The sequence below is a fragment of the Nestor notabilis genome, unplaced genomic scaffold (assembly GCF_000696875.1).
Source record: "Nestor notabilis isolate BGI_N333 unplaced genomic scaffold, ASM69687v1 scaffold287, whole genome shotgun sequence".
Classification (NCBI taxonomy): domain Eukaryota; kingdom Metazoa; phylum Chordata; class Aves; order Psittaciformes; family Psittacidae; genus Nestor; species Nestor notabilis.
The window spans coordinates 109,871-133,238 of record NW_009936731.1 but is presented as its reverse complement, the minus strand read 5'-3'; the positions used below and the strand labels follow the sequence as shown (position 1 = coordinate 133,238).

The 23,368-nt window shown below is 38.7% G+C and overlaps 1 protein-coding gene across 1 annotated transcript in view; it reads left to right on the top strand.

Annotated features, from left to right (window-relative positions):
* The window catches only part of LOC104408760 (neuron navigator 3-like), a 263,938-nt gene that overhangs the window by 150,379 nt on the left and 90,191 nt on the right, over nt 1–23,368 (top strand). The window contains 3 exon segments of the mRNA XM_010018466.1: nt 644–752; nt 2,086–2,469; nt 6,060–6,179. Of these exon segments, the coding sequence (XP_010016768.1) occupies nt 644–752; nt 2,086–2,469; nt 6,060–6,179 (613 nt within the window).

The following is a 23,368-nucleotide window of genomic DNA, read 5'->3' as shown; positions in this document are numbered from 1 at the left end:
ATTAATTTAATATATTAATATCATATATTTAAATATTTATATAATATGTTATACATTATACATCTATATTGCATACATATATATATATATGTAAAGAATAATCTCCCCCTTCAGGAAACCATTACAGTTCAGGAAAGATGCTTTATTAAGTGCCTGACTTAAAGAGTACTTTGAAATAGCCTGGATGTCAAGTGCATACTGAAGAGTTGTAACAGTAATCACAGTTTTTTCCAGACACAGATTTACTGTGGCTTTTTTCCCTACCAAGTCATGTAAAATGTCAAGGAGGAAAAAGGGGCTGTGTAATGTATCGAGTGGTCTAGGCCTGCATTGTGCCTTGATTACAGAGGATAAAAATCCCAAACCTATAAATCTGGGTTTCATTAATAGATTTAGGCCCTAACAGGGACACTTCATCAGGACTCTCTTCGGTGGTTTTTTTTATATACCACATGCTATTTATAAGTGTTATGTGTGTTTTATTAGTGAAAGGATGAGGTTTTATTCTTTAAAAGATTAAATGGACAGACCTATTTACAATCATACATGTGTATTCTCAGCTATGTATTCATGTGTGCACTTTATTCAACCTTATACACTCACGTGTGCTAAAATTTGTGCTGGTTTTGCTCTTTCCTCTCAGGGGAAGACCCTGAAACAAGAAGAATGAGAACTGTGAAGAACATAGCAGACCTGAGACAGAATTTGGAAGAAACTATGTCCAGCCTTAGAGGGACCCAGATAAGCCACAGGTATACTGGTTTTGTGTTGATTGATAGATTGCTAGAACTTGGACCGTAGAAGAGTATTACCAGCTGCTGAATGAATTAGAGACTTGCAAGGGAAAATTAATTATGGCACTAACCATACTGTTTGCTAGACTGCCTCAACAACTTAAATGTGATTAATATATTTTACTGTCAAAGTGTCATACAATCATTCATAAAGATAGTTATTGTTTCGTATATATCTTCTTAGAAGCCTATATAGTTTATTTTAGGTTATTTTATAAATAGAGATTATAGAATCAGAATTGTTTAGGTTGAAAAAGACCCTTAAGATCATCAAGTCCAACCGATAACCCAACACTGCCAAGTCCACCACTAAACCATGTACCTCAGTGCCACATGTCTATAAAATACCTCCAAGGATGGTGGCTCAACCAATTCCCCGGGCAGCCTGTTTGAGTGCTTAACAACCCTTTTGGGGAAGAAATTTTTCCTGATATCTACTCTAAACTGCCCCTGGCACAACTTAATGTCATTTCCTCTTGTCCTATTGCTTGCTACCTGGGAGAAGAGACTGATACCCACCTCTCTCCATCCTCCTTTCAGGTAGCTGTGAAGAGCAATATGGTCTCCCCTGAGTCTCCTTTTCTGCAGGTTAAACAACCCCAATTCCCACAGCCATTCCTCATTCCTAGACCCTTCACCAGCTTCATTGTCTTTCTTTGGGCATGCTCCAGCACCTCAATGTCTTTATTGTAGTGAGAGCCCCAAAAATGAACACAGTATTTGAGGTGAAGCCTCACCAGTGCCAAGTACATGAGGACAAGCACTTCCCTACTCCTGCTGTACACGTTTCTGATACAAGGATGCTCTTGGCCTTCTTGGCTGCTTGGCACAAGCTGGCTCATGTTCACCCATCAGCCAACACCTCCAGGTCCTTTTCCACCAAGCAGCTTTTTAGCCACTCTTCCCCCGGTCTGTGGCATTGCATGAGATTGTTGTGACCCAAGTGCAGGATCCAGCACTGAGCCTTGTTGACCCTCATACAACTGGCCTCAGGCCACCGATCCAGCCTGCCCAGATCCCTCTGCAGAGCCTTCCTACCCTCCCACCCAACTTGGTGTCATCTGCAAACTTACTGAGGGTGCACTTGATCCCCTCATCCAGGTAATTGATAAAGATACTAAACAGAACTGCCCCAGTTCTGAGGGCCGTACACAAACACTTGTGTGTATATGAAGAAACACATACAGAACTTTTTTTTAAAAAGCATATACATTATTTCAGCCACTGCTTTTCCTTGTTTCTCAGGAACAGAGAAAGCACAGTTCACTGACTTCTCCATTTTGTTTGGCAGCACATTGGAGACAACATTTGACAGCACTGTGACAACTGAGGTGAATGGGAGAAGCATACCAAGCTTGACAAGCCGGTCCACCCCTATGACTTGGAGGCTAGGGCAGGCCAGTCCTCGGCTGCAGGCAGGAGATGCCCCGTCCTTGGGCGCTGGTTATCCTCGCAGCAGCACGAGTCGCTTCATACACACAGACCCTTCTCGATTTATGTACACTACCCCGCTGCGCCGGGCAGCTGTTTCTCGCCTTGGAAATATCTCACAGATTGACATGAGTGAGAAGGGAAGTGGTGATTTGGACATGTCCTCTGAAGTTGATGTGGGTGGCTACATGAGTGATGGGGACATTCTTGGGAAAAGCCTCAGAACCGATGACATCAATAGTGGGTAAGCAGCACTTTTTCCCCCTTTGAACTAATGCGTGATTGTCAGGTTTAATAGGACTTTTCTAAGAAATTCTAGCACACAAGTGGAAGTTGTGCTATGGTTTATGTATTAGGAAAATATACATATAAAAAACCCCCATACAAACAGAACAAAGGTAAGGTGCTAAGCTGCCAGTGTTGTTTTTAGCTGCCTTCAAACTCAGCTCTTCTCCTTTAACATTAAGATGATTTTGCTGTGAACTTTGATAAAAGCACAGGTACTTCTTATTACTTACTGGGATTTCTTAGTTACCCAGTAAACCATCATTTTGCACTACTTGTCCTGGGAGGGGTCATCTTTTGTTATTTTCATGTTTTATTTGAGATAGTAGATATGCTGATAACACTGACTTTCCCTGTTTCCACTTCAGATATTGTCTAGTGTAGTCTGCGTGAGAGGCCTTTATAGCAATTTTTCAACTATGCGTATCACCTGAGCTGTAGGAATATCTTTTCATAAAATAATAGATCAGCCACTCTCCCAGCATACTCAGGAGGAAGAATGACGATTATTTTCATTTGTGTTTGTTGAATCAGTTGATAGGCCTTGGGGAACTGCATTCCCTGTGCTTCAAATTGCTATTTGAAGACTATTAGTCTTGGAATGTAAGTCTCTTCATTTGTTTGTATGTTAGAAATCCTAAAGCAGCATTTATTTTGTTGTTAAGGGGAAAAAAAAAAAAGCTATTTTATGGTTTTACTCATACTTAAATTACTGGTCGTTGCTGTTATCGGCATCTCAAGGCTGCTTGGTGGCTGAGGTAACATTGGGTTGAACAGAAGTCCCACAGAGTACATGGCCATGTCACACCACACGGCTTCACTCTGTATAAATTTAAGATTCTTGTTGTCAGTCTAATCTCTTAGTTTGAAGTATAGCTATGATTAGAGAATGGTGGCTGATGAAATTGGATATGATGTGTTCCTAAGGGCAAATGAAAGTCTGTGATCAAAGCTCTCTCTAGAGAAGTGTCTCACCTCAAGCACCATTCCAAGATCTCCAGAAAAAGCATAACTATAAAGAAAGTATATTCCCATATCTCCCTGGTGCACTGTCTCAGTGATCTGTGAATGGAGCACTGCTGACAAAGCTGTCCACAAAGCATAGTCTCAGTGGCTGGTCAGCAGGATGCTATATTCATGTCTGCTAGACCGGAGAAAAGACATATGGAAAATGTAATACTTAAGTGTCTGAAGACCTTTTATCATGAAGGTAATATAAACGCTGCTTTTGAGAGATGCATGGGTTGGGTTATTTTTAAAAAAGATAAGGGAATCCTTTGCAATGCCTGATGAGTTGTATTAATTAGCTTATCACATTAAAGGATGAATATAGTCATCTTGCATCTGTAATAAGTATGACTCAATAGATAGTAAGTTGCAGTGTACTCAGTTAACATTTTTAGGTGCGGTAAATGTTAAAAACAAGTTAATATGCTCAGAAATTTCAGGAGTCACTGAGGCATGTAAAGTCTTATCTTCTTTATGCCTCTTCCATTATCAGTTTAATTACTTTAAGAATGTAGCAGTAATTAGAAATTAGTGCGAGAAAGGCCTGTTGCACTCATTAAGTCTCTCTGTTCAGGCCTTACTTATACAGGAAAAAATACATATAGTCTGGATTGCATTCAAACCACAGCTAAATTTAATATGAAATTCCAGAGCCTTGGAACCTACTGCATAATTCATCCCTAGCTAAATAATCTGTCAAAAAAGTCTAAATTTTGTCTTTAATAAAAGGATAAATCTAGTGTGTAAGTATGACTGTTAATTTACCTTTGAAAACAAATAAGTTACCTTCTGCAGACTCCAGATACCAAGGTTTCATAAATCCCTTGTTGAACTGCAGGCCAAATCTTAGCAGTGCGTAAAATGCCTTAGAGTTTAGTTAAAAATAAAAAAAACATTCCTTCGTGGTTTAATGCAGTCAAGGTTTCCTCATCCAGATTGCCAGTCAAGACATGATGCCATTTCAAACTGTGGCTGTCACACAGGACTATGCTACCTGAGCTTTGCTCTCGAAATCTGCACCAGTTCACCCACCCCAGACCATGGGGGTGGAGGCTGGTTCTCCCAGGCAGCTGTAGGAGCCCCGAGGTCTCTCTGGGACAGCTGATTTCAGTTAAATCAGCTCCGAGAAAGAACTGCAGGGAGTGGTGTGTGTGTGTGCCTTGGTTTAGGCCTGGGAGTCTGTGTAGAGTTATTAAAGTTAAATGCTTGAGTACTCAGACACACTGAAAAATGGGTTTGAGTAGCACCATTTCATGGTTCAAGGAGAACTTGTGTTACAGATTGTTTGAAGTGAGAGTGAACTCCGGTAGATCATTTTAGCCATCATCTTAGCACCGGGACTGTACTTATTTCTGTAAGCCTGTAATTTCACTTTGAGTAGGTTCACTGAGATATACCAAATTGTTTTTCTGTATATGTATGCTTTTATACACTGGAATAGGTTGCCCAAGGAAGTTGTGAATGCTCCATCCCTGGCAGTGTTCAAGGCCAGGTTGGATGAAGTCTTGGGTGACATGGTTTAGTGCAAGGTGTCCCTGCCCATGGCAGGGGGGTTGGAAGTAGATGATCTTAAGGTCCTTTCCAACCCAAACCATTCTATGATTCTATGATTCTATACATATTAACTGCCGTACATGTGTATGGTCCTTCACAAACAAATTTGTGCAAACTTTGTACTAGGTTGCTACACTAAAGTCACCACAAACTACAACAGGGAAATGTGAAAAAAAAACCCCCAACAGCCTAAGAGGGAAGACAGTTTAATGAAAGGTCCTTTGAGAAAATAATGGACAGGTCTTGAGTGTAGGACAGGCTTGTGGTACTGCTCAGTTATAAGCACCAAGATAGAGATAGGTAGAGATAGAGATAAACTGTAAACAGGCATTCCAGAAATTTTTGCTGCTTGAAATTCAGAAACTTTAAATGGTTCTCTACTGAGTAAGCAGCACTACACTCGCTGTTTGAGTCATTAGTCATTCATTATAATGTGAAGTGGTGGGAATCAAGCAAAAGGAACACAGATAGAAACATATTCTTAAATGTCATTCTAAGGGCTTCAGTGGATGTCTTTTTCATATCTGAATAATTGCATCCCAGCAGGGACTATGGATTTGGGTTCTCAGTTTGTTTCCCATTTAGATGGATGCTACTGAGGGTTTTTTCCTTTTTGTTTCTTCCTCTTTTTTAACTGGAGTTATGCTTCTTTCTTAGCTCCTGATGCTATTCTCTGACAAAAATGCAGTACTTAAAATGTACTTACATTTTTTTGAAGGTACTCGAAGGCTTCAGTATAAATATATTTTAGTAAAACAGGTTTGCCTCTAAGCCATCACAGGAAAAGGCAAATGATCCTAGAAAGCAGGCATATATCTGATCTCCCTGCACTGGGCATACAAACTGAGAACATTTATTATAAGCCTACCATCTAATAGGACAGTCCATACCTTAAATATTTGAATTCCCCAGTCCATTAACTTTAGAGTGAAACATGGTTGCCAGATGGCTGCATTTCCCACTGACTGACCACACATTTATTTTCAGGTATATGACAGATGGCGGACTCAACCTATATACAAGAAGTCTGAACCGAATACCAGACCTAGCTGCCTCTCGAGACGTCATTCAGAGAGGGGTTCATGATGTGACTGTGGATGCAGACAGGTAACAGTGCTTTGCTAAGTAAAAAAGTATCTGAGCTTTACAAATATTTTTCATTCTTCATGCGTACTAATATATCACCATTTTGTTCATAAAGAACACCAAGAGGAAGCAAGCTTCTGAGGCTGCTAAGTTTCTGAGCATACAATACACCAAATACCACAATGGCTGGGGAAAAAGTAGATTTCTCACCTGGAAAGGGGATCTGGGAAGAATTTATTGTTGAAGATGTAAAAGAAAATACTAGGAAGTCCAGACCTTACTTGTAGTTTTGAATGTCTGAAGCAGGACATGATTTTTACAGGTTGATTTGTCGATGGGCATAGGGAGAACACACATGGCCTCTAGGCAGCAGAGAGCTTGTGTGTGCTTGATGATGTGGGCCAGAACATACATTTGGATCAGTGGGAATTGAGAAGTAGGATTATATCCCATTATCTGTGCAGTGTGAAAAAAGAAACACCACTATCCTCCTCTTACGTGTATATATGGGTGTGAGTATAAAAACACACTCCCACTAATACTTCTGCTTATTAGACAAATGTTTTATGTTTCTTTTCCTTGAGCTTAAAGTAGATTCATATTGGTGGCTTGTATCCATGTCTGAGAAATTAAACTTCATAACCCAGCTTTTGCAGAATTTAGAGCTGTCAGCTCTGAGGTTTTGGTCAGACCATCATAGAGATAAGGAGCAGCTGTGAAATTTGGCAGTCTTCAGTTTTAGGGGGTTGATTTCAGTGCCGTCTTTTAAAAATCAAGTTTCCTTTAAGAAAAAAATGTGTTTAATCAGGAATGGAGAAGAGGTTCACAGAGTGGCTTTGGTTTTACAGACCCAGCAAATTAGTTGAAGAAGTTCTAGCATATTAATCTAGATATGATATAATTCTTACTTTTTACAGTTTTTTGGTGAAAATACACCTGTAGCACAAGTCAGGGATAGTCTGCATTAGTCAAACAGTGCATGTGGTGCATCAGCATAAAGAAGACAATTTTCATCTAGGGAACCAGTTACTTAAAAAAGAAGGTTGCTTTTAGCTGGTATATTAGCATTTGTTGACCTTGCAGAAAAAGGCTATTTTAGATAGCAATTCAGATGAATACAGCTTGGTTCTTTGGAACACAAGCATTGACGTGCTGTATAGTAGGCGTTTAAGAAAATAATTTGGAGAGAACTCAGGCAGTAACAGAAGGAGAAAATGAGAAATGAGATGTGGGCAGGAGGGACTTTTGTGGAGTTCTGTATGTGAGAACAAGAACCTTAAGATCAAAGTGGAAGAGAGGGCAGAAAACGTAGAGTCTGGGAATCAGGTAGTTAAAAAGAGAGAATGCAGATAGCACCCATGTTTTTGTGTTGTCTGTAACTTTTCTTCACCTGGGAGTGAAGTTATTAGAGCCCTTCCCACTGTTCAATATTCACATCCAGGTTTCAAACCACGCACATTTTCCCTGACAAAAAAAGGTCCAAATTTTTTTATTTTTTCTTAGTATTCCTCAAGGTCTAGACGCCACTCAAACACTTTGTGTTTGTTTTGCTTTGAAGTGTTATTTAGTAATGTATGTGTTAATTTGTTCTATATAGTGTGCAGGTACATACATGTTTTGCATGTGAAAACACAGGGAGGCTATCATCAGTTCTCAATTAATGAGATTGTCCAGCATTTCCTAGTACATAAATCTGTTTCAGTTTGTTTATACAACTTTGTCAGACTGCCTAAAAATATTGTGCTAAAAACTACTCTGCTGTTTCTATCACTTGTCAGGTTGTGGAGCAGTGACTTCAAATTCGTCAGGAGATTATTTTGGGTCTTGAGTGAACAGTTGACCGATTTTATGCTGAAGTCAAGGCTTTTAAAGAAATTAAATTAATGTGTATTAAGGAAACATTTATTTGATCTCAACAACTAAAATATCTGTATTCCATGTTCATTGTGCATTTGCAAGCTGCTCTTGACATTAGCAAACTCCACGAGCAAGCCCCAGAGTAATTTTTGAGCTTAAATCCTACAACTGTGAAATAGGATTTACTTTGTAATGAATGCTTTCCCTTACTCAAAAAATGAAAGCTGGACTCTCGTGCTCTACCAGACCCTTTAAATGGGGTGTCACAGAACATACTATATGGTATCAAGTAATTTGGAATTTTATCATAAAGTACAAGCATGGGGGATTTATACTGTAGATGTTCAGGCAATTTTGGCATTTCCTGACCTTTCAATGCTTGATTTTTACAGCCTTAATCATGCCTTGTTGATACAGATGGGGTTTCTTTGTCCGTAAGTGTATGCTATTACTTGAAACAGCGAAGAGGTGTTTAGAAAGTGAAAAAAATTAAATATGTTATGATTTCTGATGATAGCAAAACACATGCTTGCCAAATGGGTCACAAGAAAACTGTATAAGGTCAAACACACACACACACACAAAAGTCTGTATTGATCTTCAGTGTGTCACATTTTCAATATGAAATCAGGTGGAAAAAGGAATAGAGGTTGCTGAGACTCTTGCTTTGTTTGGCAGGATAGGTTTTGGTCCTTCACAATAGCATAGGTACCTGAGATTTCTATCTTATGTAGCTTTTTTGATATTATTTTTTCTACTTTGAATAAAAAATGACAGGGTTTGTGTCAGGGCTTCAAGGTGTGCCTTGCCACCGGTATGATGAACTTCCATGAAAGAGAATTATTCTCCTCTCTGTCATCTCTGTAGATACGTGAAGGACATACGCATTTTCACTACGGTATCATTAGTTTAAACCTTTTCATAATTGCAATGATTTCGCCTGGCCTTCCTGTTGTAAAGAGCTCTGCTGGCATCTCTGTGCATGCAGAAAATAAATTATATGCTGCAAATATCTGATTTACATCAGCAGGCAGGAGAGAAGTTTCAGTATTCTGTCCATCACTAGAGCCAGCAACTTTTGCTGACAGCAAACCCATGTTCTTCATGCAAACTGAACCTGGGTTTTCTCTGACAACCTAAATTAGAGCTTCTGCCTAGATTTTAAAACTTTTTTCATTTAGTGAGCTGGCAGTTCAGTATTCTTCACATAGGTGGGCTGATTATGTCTCTAAGAGTAATGCAATTTCTAGCAAATTCATGCTTTCAGACTGGTTCTTACTTCCTGGATAAATCAGGAAAAATTCATTGAAATTAAGGGCATTGAACTGGTGTTAAAAGACAGCCAGATGCCCAGTTTGATTCCACTCTAAACTTGTCTCAGATAGAACCTGCATCTCCACTTCTTGCCAAAAAGCAAAGGATTGAAGGATCTCCATGTGGAAACTTAGTCTGAGAGAGCTCATCCAAGTAAAAATATTAAGTTGCTCATAGGGAAACTTCATAAAAACTTAAATTTATGAATGCAGCATAAGCCAAGACTTAATATTGCTTGCATACTGCTCTGGAAAGCACAGTGGCGTAGAAAGGAATACAGCATGTTTGTTCGTTCTGGGGAAAGAATTGTAGTGGTTCAACAAAATGCTGAAGGGACGCTGGCAGCATCAGATGTCAGTGGTTATAACATTCTTCTTTTGATTTTTTTTCTACTTTGGACTCTTTTTTTGTCTATAAATGCCTATTCCTTGCAAGTTACCTTGCTTCGGATACCATAAGAAATTAATTAGAGAGGAAAATGGATTCTCTGCAACGGGTGTAACTTGGGATGTGGCTGAGAGAGTTCTCAGCGGTATGATATTACTTTTCATTTCTTGTTCTGTCTTCCTCCTCTACACTCTAGCATTGGCCTTCTGGGACTCTCAGAGGGAGTATTTGAGGAATATTCTTTGAGTTCAAAACCCTTTTCAAAGTAAGATGAGCCAAAAGAGATTAGACGTAAGCACAAAAATTAATTATGTTCTTGGGAAGAGTAAGGTTTATTGACAAGTAAGTTGCAATGTTTCCAAACCACCTTGTGTTTTCTGTAAAAATTGTTAGGGAAGTTTAAACAAGCCCTTTTAGAAGTGGGTATAGCTCCAATGAGTTCAAACATTATGCTTCCACCCCCTGTACCTGCTGAATTTAGTGCACTGTATCAAAAGCCACGGTTTCCTTCACTTTCATCAGTCAACAGTCAACATAAGTTGTGCACCTATGTACGCCTCACTTCCCTTGAAAGCACTATTTTTTTTCTTCTTCACCTTTTCTTTGGATGAAACCCAAAGCTTTAAGGGTAGCTTATGCTGCTTAGTGTGCTTTTATCACGACCCACTTCAGTTACTTTGCTGTTGCATTGAATCTGAGCCCCCCCTACACAGAGTTCTTATGCACAGGGAGTCTTTAAAATGTTTCCACCATCTGTCACATGTGCAGAAGACTTGGCAGTTATCTCAGACTTGCTTGGGCTGGCCCGTTTGTTCTCAGCCAAACCATAATCACCATAATACATTATTAATTATAATTATAATAAAATAATTCCAGATTTTGCCTGTAGTTTATTAACTAACTTCCTGGATGAATGACTATAAGTCTTCTTCTGGTGTTTGTCTGAATAGTTGAGCCTTGAGTTGTAATACTGTACTTTTGGAATAGGAACTTTTCCAGAGTTCAAAGGGGTATTGAACTGGGGGCCCTGAATCATAGGGTTGGTAGTATCAGAAAAGGCTGAGAGACATCACAGACAGTAACTTAAAATCCTGATAGAATTCAGTGCCTGGTCTCACATAGTAAAGTTTTGGCAGAGCATTTAAACTGCTGATGCTGTTTGGAATTTAACCCTTTGGGATGTTGTACAGTGGACAGGAACACTTTATGTTTTGCCCTTCTATCTAGGTGCTTCTGTGTAATGTGTATTTCAGCATTGCAGTAATGCTATGCTTCCTGCCATGTCTCTGCAGTTTGGTGTTAGGGTAATCACTGTTCTGCCATGTTGTGACTATTCACTGAATTGCTCTGGTAGCAGAGCAGGATTTACTATGGATAGTTAAAGGAAATGTGTATGCCACAGTATCGAACTATTCACTGTGTAAACACATTCAGCCATCTACATTTCAGCTGTGTCTACCTTTGGGTACCAGTGTCTATGACAGTCAAACAACTATTTATCCCACAGATATGAAATAGTAAATAATAAACCACAAAATAGATATACCTTCTGCTTGCTGTCTAAGGCTTTCTAAGGAAAAAACTGAGTTTTGCTGCGAATATACTGCACTGTGCGGCACCTGCTTTCACCAGTAAGGATGCCTGTGATTGCTATTCTGTGCACAACCAAAAAAGTCATTATAGACCTTAAAGACAGCATGGTTCATACAGTTGTGTAATCTGCTATGATTTTACTAGCTGTGATTTTACAGTATTAGTAGGTTCTTAGGATACTGAAATAATATACATATCTATTCCTCACTGTTTTTGCAGTTATTGCTCAAGTATCTCCAGAAACCATAATTAAAGAATCTCTCTTGTAAAGCAATTCAGATTTTAAACTGGTTTTACTGTTGTTGCTCTCTTCTAAGCTTTTAATCTTCCATAATTTCTTTTCACAGCTGTTGCTATTAACATTTCCCACCATTTACTTTTATGATTCTCAAATGATTCTGCATTTTCGTAATCTCTAGTGTAAATCTTTCCACATCTTGGCATCTGCTAGGCTGTCGAGCAAGTTGCTAGTTAGAAGTATCTATTTCAATGTGTATCTCAGTTTTTATTGTTCCTGCAAAGTAAGGATGCTAAATTTAAGTACCCAAAGCATAAATATGTGTGTATCTGTGCATGAAGAACAGAATAATTGTGTCAAAGGGAGCACTCCTGTTTTTTTGGCTCATTATGTTGTTAAGTATTCAGGGTCCTTTGAGAACGAATGCCTTGTTTTCAAAACTATAATGAGAAATAAAATTTTCAGTAATGTGATTTTGTACAGCATTATTAATTTAGAAAGAGTGGTATTTTTTGATTGAACATGACTTTATTTCTAGTCATGGCTTCGAAAGTCAGGATTTGGACAATATAAAGTAAGCAGAGCAACTGGACTTTGATCTAATTTTGTGAGGTTGCTTTAAATTTCTATAGAAATTGCCCATAGAACCGCCAACCAAAACATGGAAACATTTCACAGCTGTGTGTTTTTAGGTTCAGATACTTTATTAATATCAATGACATAAACAAACTGCATTGTTAGCAGGCTGTCATTAGTACGTTAAACTGTCATGATGCTGCAACACCATGTCTGCAGACACATTTCTTTGCACCCAGCTTACACAAGGAAATGGCATTCAGAAAAGGCAAGAACAGTGCATGGCAGATGTTTACTTTAAAACAAGGCTGAGCTGCAAGTGATTATGTGAAATGAATGATGAAGTTCTCTCTTTTTCAATTTTTGTCAAGTGGTAGAGAGAGGAAAAATATCAACTAATTTCAGTTTATATGAAAAAGGAATTCATGAAAATAAGTTGTTAAACTTTGGCAAGGAATGGAAGCAAATCACATTCTCATGCAATGCTAAATGAGCTGAGCATATAGTTTGCTATAGGGTCATTAAACCAAAGGCTGGCTGTTTACAGCTGACACATTCAACATTCTCCCAAATCTACTTCTTCAAAGTAGATGGTGTGGAGCTAGGTATTAATGTCACACAATTTGTTTGTATTCTGTATTTCTGCTTATCTTGAAGTTTGGTGTAGATACTTTCAAATAATTTGAAGTGAGTCTGGACTTTATAATATGTTATATTAATGTTATATGTTACTGATAGTTCCTTTCAGGAAAAATGCAGATGGTTTATTTTGCTTGTAATCTACTTCTGAAGGGAGTACCAATGTATTTAATAACAGCTATCTAAGACTGAGTTTACAGTTTCAGCAGCAGCAGCATTTTGGTCCACTACCTTACTTCACTGTTATCAGCAAAGACTGCCTCCTTTGTGTTAGAACAAGGCATGGGTAACAAGTTATAAATCATTATGTAAAATACCCCAGGCTTGAATATAAAACTAAAGAAGTCAGGAAACATAAAAAGTTCTTTAAAATATCTTGATCTGTTTGATGGCTGGAGGAAAAAATGTAATTTGATTCTTCTATGTGGCTATTTAAAAAAAAAAAAATATTGAAATTTGCAATAAAATAGGTGCAATTGAGATTACAGTTCCAACATTAACCAACATGGCATTTTATGCTTCATGAAACTTAATAGAAAAATTGTGATTGTAATAATTTAGTGTTGGAGATGCAGCAGCTTGTGATCACTAAGTTGTCTTCTGTTCTAAACTGCCTCAGAGAGACCTATGTCCTTGTGTAGTAAAATATTCTTGTTTCTTATTTAAGTCACTTATTAAAGAACTGTTTTTATAATAGCTACTTACCAGATTGAGTTAGTTTGTGGTACGTGTATACATGCGTGCTTGGCAAACAAAACATATGAATTATAAGAATGTTCCAATTAACACTTTCATAGAAAGTAATTAATCTGTAACACTATAAAAATCCTTCACCTTGAATTTAATATAAGTATATATAATTACAATATAAGTTCATTTTAAAGAGCATTTGGATTTGGCAGCTTCAGCAGTTCACTAAAGTGAAAAGAAATAGGAAAAAAAATGGAGAGCCACACTATGGTGCACTTTTTTGTACCCAAAAGAGGTAATGAGAAAGAGGTAAAATGATCTGTTCTGACAGCTTCTTGCTGCTGTTTTGTCCACCTGCTCTTCCTCCTCGCTGGCAGGTAGACAAAACAGATAGGTGAAAGGAAGGGCAAATTTAAATTAAGCTTTACATCTTAAGGGTGCAAGTGCACGTTTGCTGCTTGAGCTGTAAGCCTGCTTACGGTGCGAAAGAGGAAAATTGCAAAGTTTTGACCCTTTCCCTTACAATGTGCTGCTCTTAGAGCAAAACAGTACTGCCTTCTGTCATGGGGCTGCAGAACAACAGTGATATTCAATACATTTTAGACTGGCAATTGCACTGCAAGGTAACTTCATCACTAGTGGATAACAGAGATAGCCAGAATACAGCCAGAAGCTGGTCATGGGTTTTCTGTGATTAGATAAATTTAAGAGAAGGATGTTCCTAAAGCTGTGCAGGTTAAAAAGCATAGGAGACTTTTATTTGATGGAAAAACAAATGGACTTTCAACCCTGTTGGCTGGCTAGAGGCAGTGTTCAAAAGGAGAGATCAGGAAGGAAAATCTGGGAAGGATACAGTATGGCAGAAAAACTACCAGCCAGTGCAGAGAATACCCTTCGCTGCAGGAAGCTGGCTGTGGAATGCAACATGTGTTAACCTTCCTCTTTGACAAAAAATTCCTCCATTTCCTTGTATCAACATTTTACATATAAATCTTAACTCTGTCACGTGGGAGTCTTCTTTTGATGCAGAGAGGAAAAGATGATCCTCCCTCTAATCTGTTCTCTGAGTGCTGTTGTGGAGGCTTCCTGCCCCTCCTGAACCCCTTGTGACAACCTCATCTCTGCACAGGGAAGTGCTTGCTGCAGCAATGTGCTTGGAGTTTGTTTTCTTTTGAAGTTACAGCACTAATCTCATCTGTATCTAATTGTTAAAATATTAAGTCTTCAAAGATTTCCTTTGTAAACAAAAGATTGTCATAACAATTTAAGCAGGATCAGATGTGTAAACCTAAAGAGTGAAATCTCCCATGCATTTTATAGAAGTTGTTTTTTATAAAAAGCATGGAGTATAGTTATAATTCAAACCTGCTTAGTGGATTGAATAATCTAAAATACAGTATTTGAATGAAATTTTAAAAATTGCTTTTTCTAATTACATTTTACTTGAACAAATAAGCTTTTAATCTGCTACCTGTATATACCAGCTTTAATTTCCAATGTACTGAACTTTCTTTTATACTCCTTTCGGATGCATTATGCTCTAGATCTGTTTCATATTCCAGACTAGAATGTAAAATGGCTGCTAACCCTATTAACTGCTTAATTAGATAAATTTATGGAAGCAAAAATTGCTTTACTGCAGTTTAAAAACATGTGTAATGTTAGACATAATTAAATTGTCCTGGGAAGTACAATAGTCATAGAATCAGAATCATAGAATGGTTTGGGTTGGAAAGGACCTTAAGACCATCTAGTTCCAACCCCCCTGCCATGGGCAGGGACACCTCACACTAGACCATGTCAACCAAGGCTCTGTCCAACCTGGCCTTGAACACTGCCAGGGTTAGAGCATTCACAACTTCCTTGGGCAACCTATTCCAGTGCCTCACCACCCTCACTGTAAAGAATTTCTTCCTTATATCTAACCTGAACTTCCCCTGTTTAAACCCATTACCCCTTGTCCTATCACTACAGTCCCTGATGAAGAGTCCCTCGCCAGCACCCTTGTAGGCCTCCTTCAGATACTATGAGGTCTCCACTATGAGGATGCTATGAGGTCTCCACGCAGCCTTCTCTTCTCCAGGCTGAACAACCCCAACTTTCTCAGCCTGCCTTCATAAGGGAGGTGCTCCAGCCCTCTTATCATCCTCCTGGCCCTCCTCTGGACTTGCTCCAACAGCTCCATGTCCTTCTTATGCTGAGGACACCAGAACTGTACACAATACTCCAAGTGGGGTCTCACGAGAGCAGAGTAGAGGGGCAGGATCACCTCCTTTGACCTGCTGGTAACACTTTTTTGGTCCAGCCCAAGATATGGTTGGTTTCTCAGCTGCGAGCACACACTGAAGCCAGCTCATGTTAAGTTTGTCATCAGCCAACACCCCCAAGTACATCTCTGCAGGGCTGCTCTGAATCTCTTCTCCGCCCAACCTGTAGCTGTACCTGGGATTGCCCCAACCCAGGTGTAGGACCTTGCACTTGGCTTGGCTGAACTTCAAAAGGTTGGCATTGGCCCACCTCTCAAGCATGTCAAGGTCCCTCTGGATGACATCCCTTCCCTCCGGTGTATCAACCGAGCCACACAGCTTGGTGTCATTGTCAAGAATAATTGACAGAACAAGTGTTTGTCATTCCTCAGTGTTTTAGCTAGAAACAAACCTTATTGATATAAGCCAGTCTTTTATGTTATAATATCCAATGACTTTTTATCAGATACTCAGTATACTAACTTAAAAGTGAAATTAAGATATTTCAAATGAACCAGTTTCTGGAAAAGAAACAACAGAGACAGAAAATGTTATGTTGTGTATTACATATCTTCTGACTGTTCATCAGTGAAAAGTTTCATATTGATAGCCAGTGCTTAAAATCTGAAAATTTGCTGATTCAAACTAGAAATGATCACACAGTGTTAGTAGCGAGATTGTGAACTTAGGAACAAGACATGAGGAAGAAAGATAGGCTGTAGTTATCTTAATTTTTATTTTGTTTTAAATCAAATCTAGATCGTTCTATAAGATATTTATTGCCATATTCAAATACCAAAGTAGACAAAATTTAATGAATGGACTGTCTGGGGTTTCTGGAGGACATGCAACGCTCTCTGAGAGGATCAATAAAGGTATATAATCTCCATGACTCATGAAGTACCACCTGGAGGCTCTCATCTCTTTCTATTGACTGTAACAGGAACATGGCTAAACAGCTAAATTTTGGTTTATGTTAAGATGAACCATGTCTGTTTTGAAGAATTCAATTTAAAAGAAACCATGGCTGTTGGGAATTTTTTGGTTTAGGTTTTATTTGGGGGAGTGGTGTTTTTTTTGTTTAGTGCTTTGTTCTTTTTGGGGGGGGGTATATTGGGGTGGGGTTTTTTTTCATTTAAATAAAATAAATTCTAGTGGAGCAATGCAGTGAAGTGACAAGCCTCTATTTAGTTAAGTCAGCCAAAGCATGACATGACATACTGTCATCCAGGGATAGTCCCTTAGTGGAAGGAGTTACCTTCCAATGGATTTTAGGAAGGCTTCATTTTAGGAAAACCAGTATCTGTACAGCAAAGGTTTTGAAAGAGAAATCAACATGTTTCTTTAAGGTTAAAGACTTATTTCTTTTTCCTTTTAGAGTTAGAATCTTTCTCCCCCCACACCCCCCCCATGAAAAGAATTGCCTCAGTGTGCCCCATATGACCCAAATCTTATACTGAAAAAATAATTGAATTGGCTCTACTTTTACAAGTATTTTCCCTTTGTTCAGGATAGAAAGAATTTATGATCCCCTCTTTTGTACATCTTTCTTTCCCTCTCCTTAATCATTTAAATTAATGATACCAGCAATACTCCTGAGAAATTAATGACTATAAAGTGGATAAACTCAATGGAAAAGCATGTAGGAAAAAATTTTTTTGTGTATGACAAATAAGGTATGTCGACAAGGATAATTTAGAGCCTTCCAGATAAATTGTGCAAGCTCATATCCTAAATACATTGTCAATAGCTTTCCCTAGACAGCTATTTTCCATAAAATTACCTGTTGTATTTTCTATTGGAATGATTCTGTTGGATTGGCAATGTGGGAAATTTTAAGAAGACTGGGCTTGTGTGTATGAATGTTACTGCAGCATTGCCACTGAATTGTTGAGTAGTGGTAAGTAAGCCTTAAGAACTCTGAACCAATTTCTGTGGATTTCCAATGTGCACAGTAAGAACAGCGTACATCACAGAAACTTTATGATAGTTTCTTAATTTTGGATTGCTACTTTGGTGATAGTTTGCCATATACTTGGACCTGCTGCAGCTCTTTGATGCAACTCAGCACAAAGGCAATAAATCCTGAAAGCAGCTGGTCATCAATGCTACACGCAGTGTTGGTCCTCAGTCTGTAGTAGGTTTCACTAGTGCTTACTCAGGGAGCTGTAACAATTTCTTTGCCAGGAGCTCTATTTCTTTCACTAGCCATGGCCCTGATACAAGGGGAAACTGAATGATGTGATATTTGTTGTCTTAAATCTGTTAGCATCTTCTCCATAAGGCCCCACTCTGAAAACATTAGCTGTTGCTCTTTCTCTACAAAAGTAGTAGTAAAACCCGAATACTGAGTTCATTTCACTAACTATTGAATTGACAAAGGATTAAGGTCTTTGAGCTTCTCTTTCAAGGAGATAGCAGTGCATTTCTGGGTGCACAGGTGCCTTGCCGTAGGTAATTATTAGGATGTGAAATCTCTATCAAAGCTTCAACTTTTTATAATTAAAGAAAAATATAAAAAATAGTTTATTTTTCATTTTTCAGTAGATTACAGGTTTTGAAAGAAGTTTCTGTCTTGATGGTGTATTCTAAAAAGCATTAGGAATTGATCATCAGCTGCAGCTTCTTATAAATATACTCTAATTAAAGGGAGCTCAGGGTTTGGGGTTTTTTTGTGAGTAATCCGTCTAGAAAGTGAATTCTCCTAATAAAGCTGGCTTTGAAGTGTGTCTCCTGCTTTTCCAACTCCTGCCCTGTTCCCTCCCCACCACCCACATAGTAGGTTCCCCTAGAGGAAAAATCATAATGACATACATCCAGATATTCAGTTAAACCTTTAAAAAAGCCCCTGTAAACTTTCTTAGGTATGGTATAAAACAATCTAGTGGCTGCCCTATAGTACATGGACAACCAAAGCTGCCTTCCATCAGTCCCATGCTCAACGAAAATACACACAGGATATGAAGTCACCTTTTTAACTCTGTCGTGGTTCAAGCCCAGCCGGTAACTCGGAACCACGCAGCCGCTTGCTCGCTCCCTACCCCATTTCTTCCTCCCCGCACTCCTGGAGGGATGGGAAAGAGAATCGGAGGAATGTAATTCCCACGGGTTGAGATAACAGCTCTCCAGTAACTAAGGTATAATACAAACCACTACTGCTACCAATAATAATGATAAGAAGAATAACAAGGGGAGAGGACACAACCGCTCACCACCCGCCGACCGATACCCAGCCCGACCCGAGCAGCGATCTGGGCCTTCCGGGTAACTCCCCCCGGTTTCTATACTGGGCATGACGTGCTGTGGTATGGAATAGCCCTTTGGCCAGTTTGGGTCAGGTGTCCTGCCTCTGCTTCCTCCTGATTTCCCCTCCTCCCTGGCAGAGCATGAGACTGAGAAAGTCCTTGGTCGGAGTAAACATTACTGAGCAACAACTAAAAACGTCGGTGTTATCAGCATTGTTCCCAGGCTGAAAGTCAAAAACACAGCACTGCACCAGCTACTAAGAAGGAGAAAAATGACTGCTGTAGCTGAACCCAGGACACTCTCTGTGGAAGCTGTGATGTTTTAGACCAGTGTCTTAAAAATTAGGATTAATTATCAATGCCATGCTAAGAGTCATTCATATAATACAGCAGAGAATACAATGTTGTTATTTTTACGTGAAATAATGCATGTATTTGAGAGGGAACTAATCAAGACTCCAAGTTAATTTCTTCTTATTCTGCTGTTTATGCTACCAGTTTCTGGGAAACCACCTTGTCTTTTTTGGATAGCAGTTTTATGTTTTGTTCCTGGTATCTCAGTTGCATTTTGCAGTGAGAAGTTGGGATACAAGCCCAATATACATCCTAGGAAGAGTGAACCCACCTTAAGTATCTCACACCTGGGTTTATAGGATTTATATTCTAAAACCTGAGCCCAGCTATCAGGAAATAAATACAGCCTAAAGAGGGAAAAACCAGAAAATTTAGGAAAAATAAATAAGGACCTTTTGATTAAAAAGTCAGGACTGTAAGCAATCGGATAATTTTAGGATGGCTTGCACTATGAAGGTCACATAATTGTAAATAAAACCAGATTTTAAGAGAACAGTGTTAGAGTCTCACGTTTACTCTTCATCTTTTAGGCAAACAGAACTACACCTGAGTGATCTTAAAACAACTGAATCTTCTGCAGTTAATTGTCTATTTTATCTTCGAAGTTTTTTCCAAAATATTGTTTGCAAAAGTGTGCCACAATGCAGAACTTATGTCTAACGTGTTGTCAGGTGTGTGATTAGGTTAAAGAGCTGGATTCTTAATTTGTAGATGTAGCAAATTACTTTCTCTTTTCTTTTGACCCTGGAGAATTCCCTCAGGAGAAATTTGTGGATTAATGTACATGTCAGAGAAAGCCTTTGCTCTTTACAGAAGCTCAGACATGAATCTTACTCTGCTTCCCAGTCTTTTTCTATTCCTCATAGGACAATAAACACCAGTATGCTGAACCACTATGATCTTAGAAGATGTGTATGTATTTTTGCTAGAACAGTCTCATGAGAGTATTGTTGGTCCGTAATATATTTATTCAGCCTGATGTTTTTTATATGCATTTTAATACTTGGCCCTAGGGAAACAGATGGAAGAGCTCCTACACTGTCGTCCCCCACCCCCCCACCCCCCCGCGATGCCTGCTTTCTTGTGGATCTCCAGTACATTCCCTACATGTGATACTGTATTTGCCATTAAAAGCTTCCCAGAAAGGATTGTTAGCACAGTCTAAATTTTCTTTACTGTTGGCCAGAGAGTACTTAAAATGATTTAGTATTTTCTTAAGCAGTTCTTCAAAAGGAGGATATGTTAAAAGGACAGTCAAAAAGTGACCCTTTGACTGGGATGAACCCAGAGCAGGAAGCTTCCAGAGATACAGCAGAAAAGGGATTTCATCATGTAGAACCATGTTACTAATTATATCCCAAAGGAGAATTATCATACATCTCCTAACACCTGAAGTTCTTCCAAAGAGACAGCTGAAACTCTGTGTAAAATATCTCAAAAGGATACTGAGGAGACTGCTACTCTGAAGAGTATAGGTATCATGACAAGTACAGTGTGCATGCCTGTGTGGCTGGTTTTAGGCTCTGGTTAATATGCTGACAAAATAAGACAGTGCAACATCCTCATACAACTCAACTGGTATATGCCGAAACTACTTTATAGGCTGTTGACTGAAAAAAAAAATGCAATTATTTCTGTTGTGTCTGATTTTGGCATGCATGCTATGACTTCTTTAAGAGGAATATGATCAGCCCTTTTCTGCAGAGGATGTTGGCCAGGTGCAGAGAGAGACCTAAATGTCCCTGCAATGCTGCTGGCAGCTCAGAGGGACCTAAGAGTTCAGCAGAGGTGGTGTGGATCCCAGAACGTTGTGCATCAGCTCTTGCCAGCTGATTCGTGCAGCCAAATGGTCACTCAAGAATCCTTTGAGCTGCTCTTAATTATAAGAAGCATTCCATTAATTTCCGTTCATCCCCAGATCTTGGCAGTCCAGACATGGCCTGGAGGCATCAATGCGTCCTGGGTGCAATCGGGATGGACCAGGGAATTTAACCTGCAGTAGCTGAATTTATAACTTTCACCAGATAAATGAGATAAAAAGAAGGAAAACTGTATTAAATTTAGATAAATCAGTGCTGTACTGTGCCAGGAATGGAAAGATATTTATCAGCATGGTATTTAGCGTAATATGCTATAGTGGTGAAAAAGTGCTGATAGTTTTCCTTCGTGCTGCAGTTTTAAAGTTCTCTGATACATATCTAGCTGCCAGTTTGTAATAAAGTTTGTTTGTCAGAGCCATCAGGACTTTGTGCAAGGCCTAAGAACCAGCCGGCTTCATATTCTAATCAAGGTAAAATCTCACGAATATAATATCAGAGGCTCTACAAGAATGCATGGCAGCAACTGTTTTTTATAAAAAAATAAATTATTGAATATGTGGTGTGTAGCAAGTTGTAGTCTTTAACTTTATACACCATTTCACTTTAATGTTCAAGTTCTTCTAATTTTCCATTAGTTAAACAAGTGCAAGGGTTTTTTGTTTCCCAGTATATTTTCATTTTTGTGTTGTTAAATGACTTATTTCAGGCAGAGACAAAACTCATTTGTTGAACAAGAACATATATTCATGTATTTTCTGAAAGCTAGTATTATGTTGGTGTTTCTTTATGAAGCTGTTCCATCAGATATTTTTATGTAAATTTTAAGTAAAATCTTAGAAATCTTTTTTAAAAAATCATCACTGGTAAAGCAAGAGCTTTTAAAGCCAAACTTTTGCCAGAATTTTAATTTTTTTTCTTATTGAAGATGGATTTTTCTTTTAAAAAGCCACTACCTCAGTTATTTCTGAGTCACCACTAGCTTAAAGTCAGACCCCCTTCCTTAATGGGTTTCTCATCCTAATGCTAGTTTTCTCCTCTGATATTTTTATAAAAGCTTTCTCTATTCCCATTTGGATAGGTTTACTTCACAATGCTTCTTCTCAGGCGTTATCTCTTGCCTGCAAGACTTGGCTGAAACCATGTTATTAATTGGTTTGCTCCCCATTTTCCTTTTACAAGAAATGACTTTTTTAACCTTCAAACTTTGGAATCACATTGGTCACTTCTTTCTCCTTGCATTTTTCTTTTGAAGCAGTATTGAATTCCATTATACCTCCTGGGGTGTCTTTTAGGTTTGACCAGCTTTCCTGGACTCTAAGAGCCAAGTTCTTTGGGTTCGGGTTTGGAAGGTTCTTTTCTCCATATTTTCCAGCTACTTTCATTCTTATATTAAGCATCTGATGGTTTTGTTTGTTTATTTTATCAAAGAAGAGAATTTCAAGCTCTTTCCTGTAGTTCTACATTTCTAGGGTAGACTATAATTCAAAATAAAATCTGATTCTCCTTGTTGATAGATATTTGATTCTATTAGTCACTCAGTAACTAGTTGTAAGACTTTCCCATAGTGATAGCCTCTTTCAAATTTACCACCCCTGCATTTTTGATGGTAAGATTATCACTCACTGATGGTTCCTTTTTGAAATTTCACCATTTTGTCCCTCCTTTTCTGTTGCTTTGCTAAAACCAAGAACCCACCTTTTCTGTCCAGTTGTATTTATGAAGATGATTACCATTCCTTTTCAGGTTTGCTTGCATGGGCTCATATGTTTGTCCAGTGTACCACTTTCAATAGCTCTGTCTTTTTTCCACTGACAGAATCATAGAATCACAGAATAGTTAGGGTTGGAAAGGACCTTATCTTGCAACCTCTTCAACTGATCTCGGCAAAATTGGGTGCATTCTTGCAGAGTTGTGTAATGAGCACTGGCTGGACTCTGAGAGAGAGAAACCACAGTCACAAACAAGAAAAAGTAGCAAAAGGCTGTTGTCAGTATTCAACGTGGAAATAAGCCTTTGACATCCTGATAAATGCTGCTGATGCGGAACATGAAAAGAAATTACTTTAGCTTTGCAAAGTGGGTGGTAACAAACGAGATAGCCAAGAAGGCTGGAGCGTGAGAGGGGAGCAAAGTTTCCCAAGCTGGCAGCAACTTTGTTACTACAGACTTCAAATGTTTTTTCTGTCTACATCTATATTTTTATTTCATCTCCTACTTGCTAGTCTGCTCTCCAACTGAAGTGTTGCCATCAT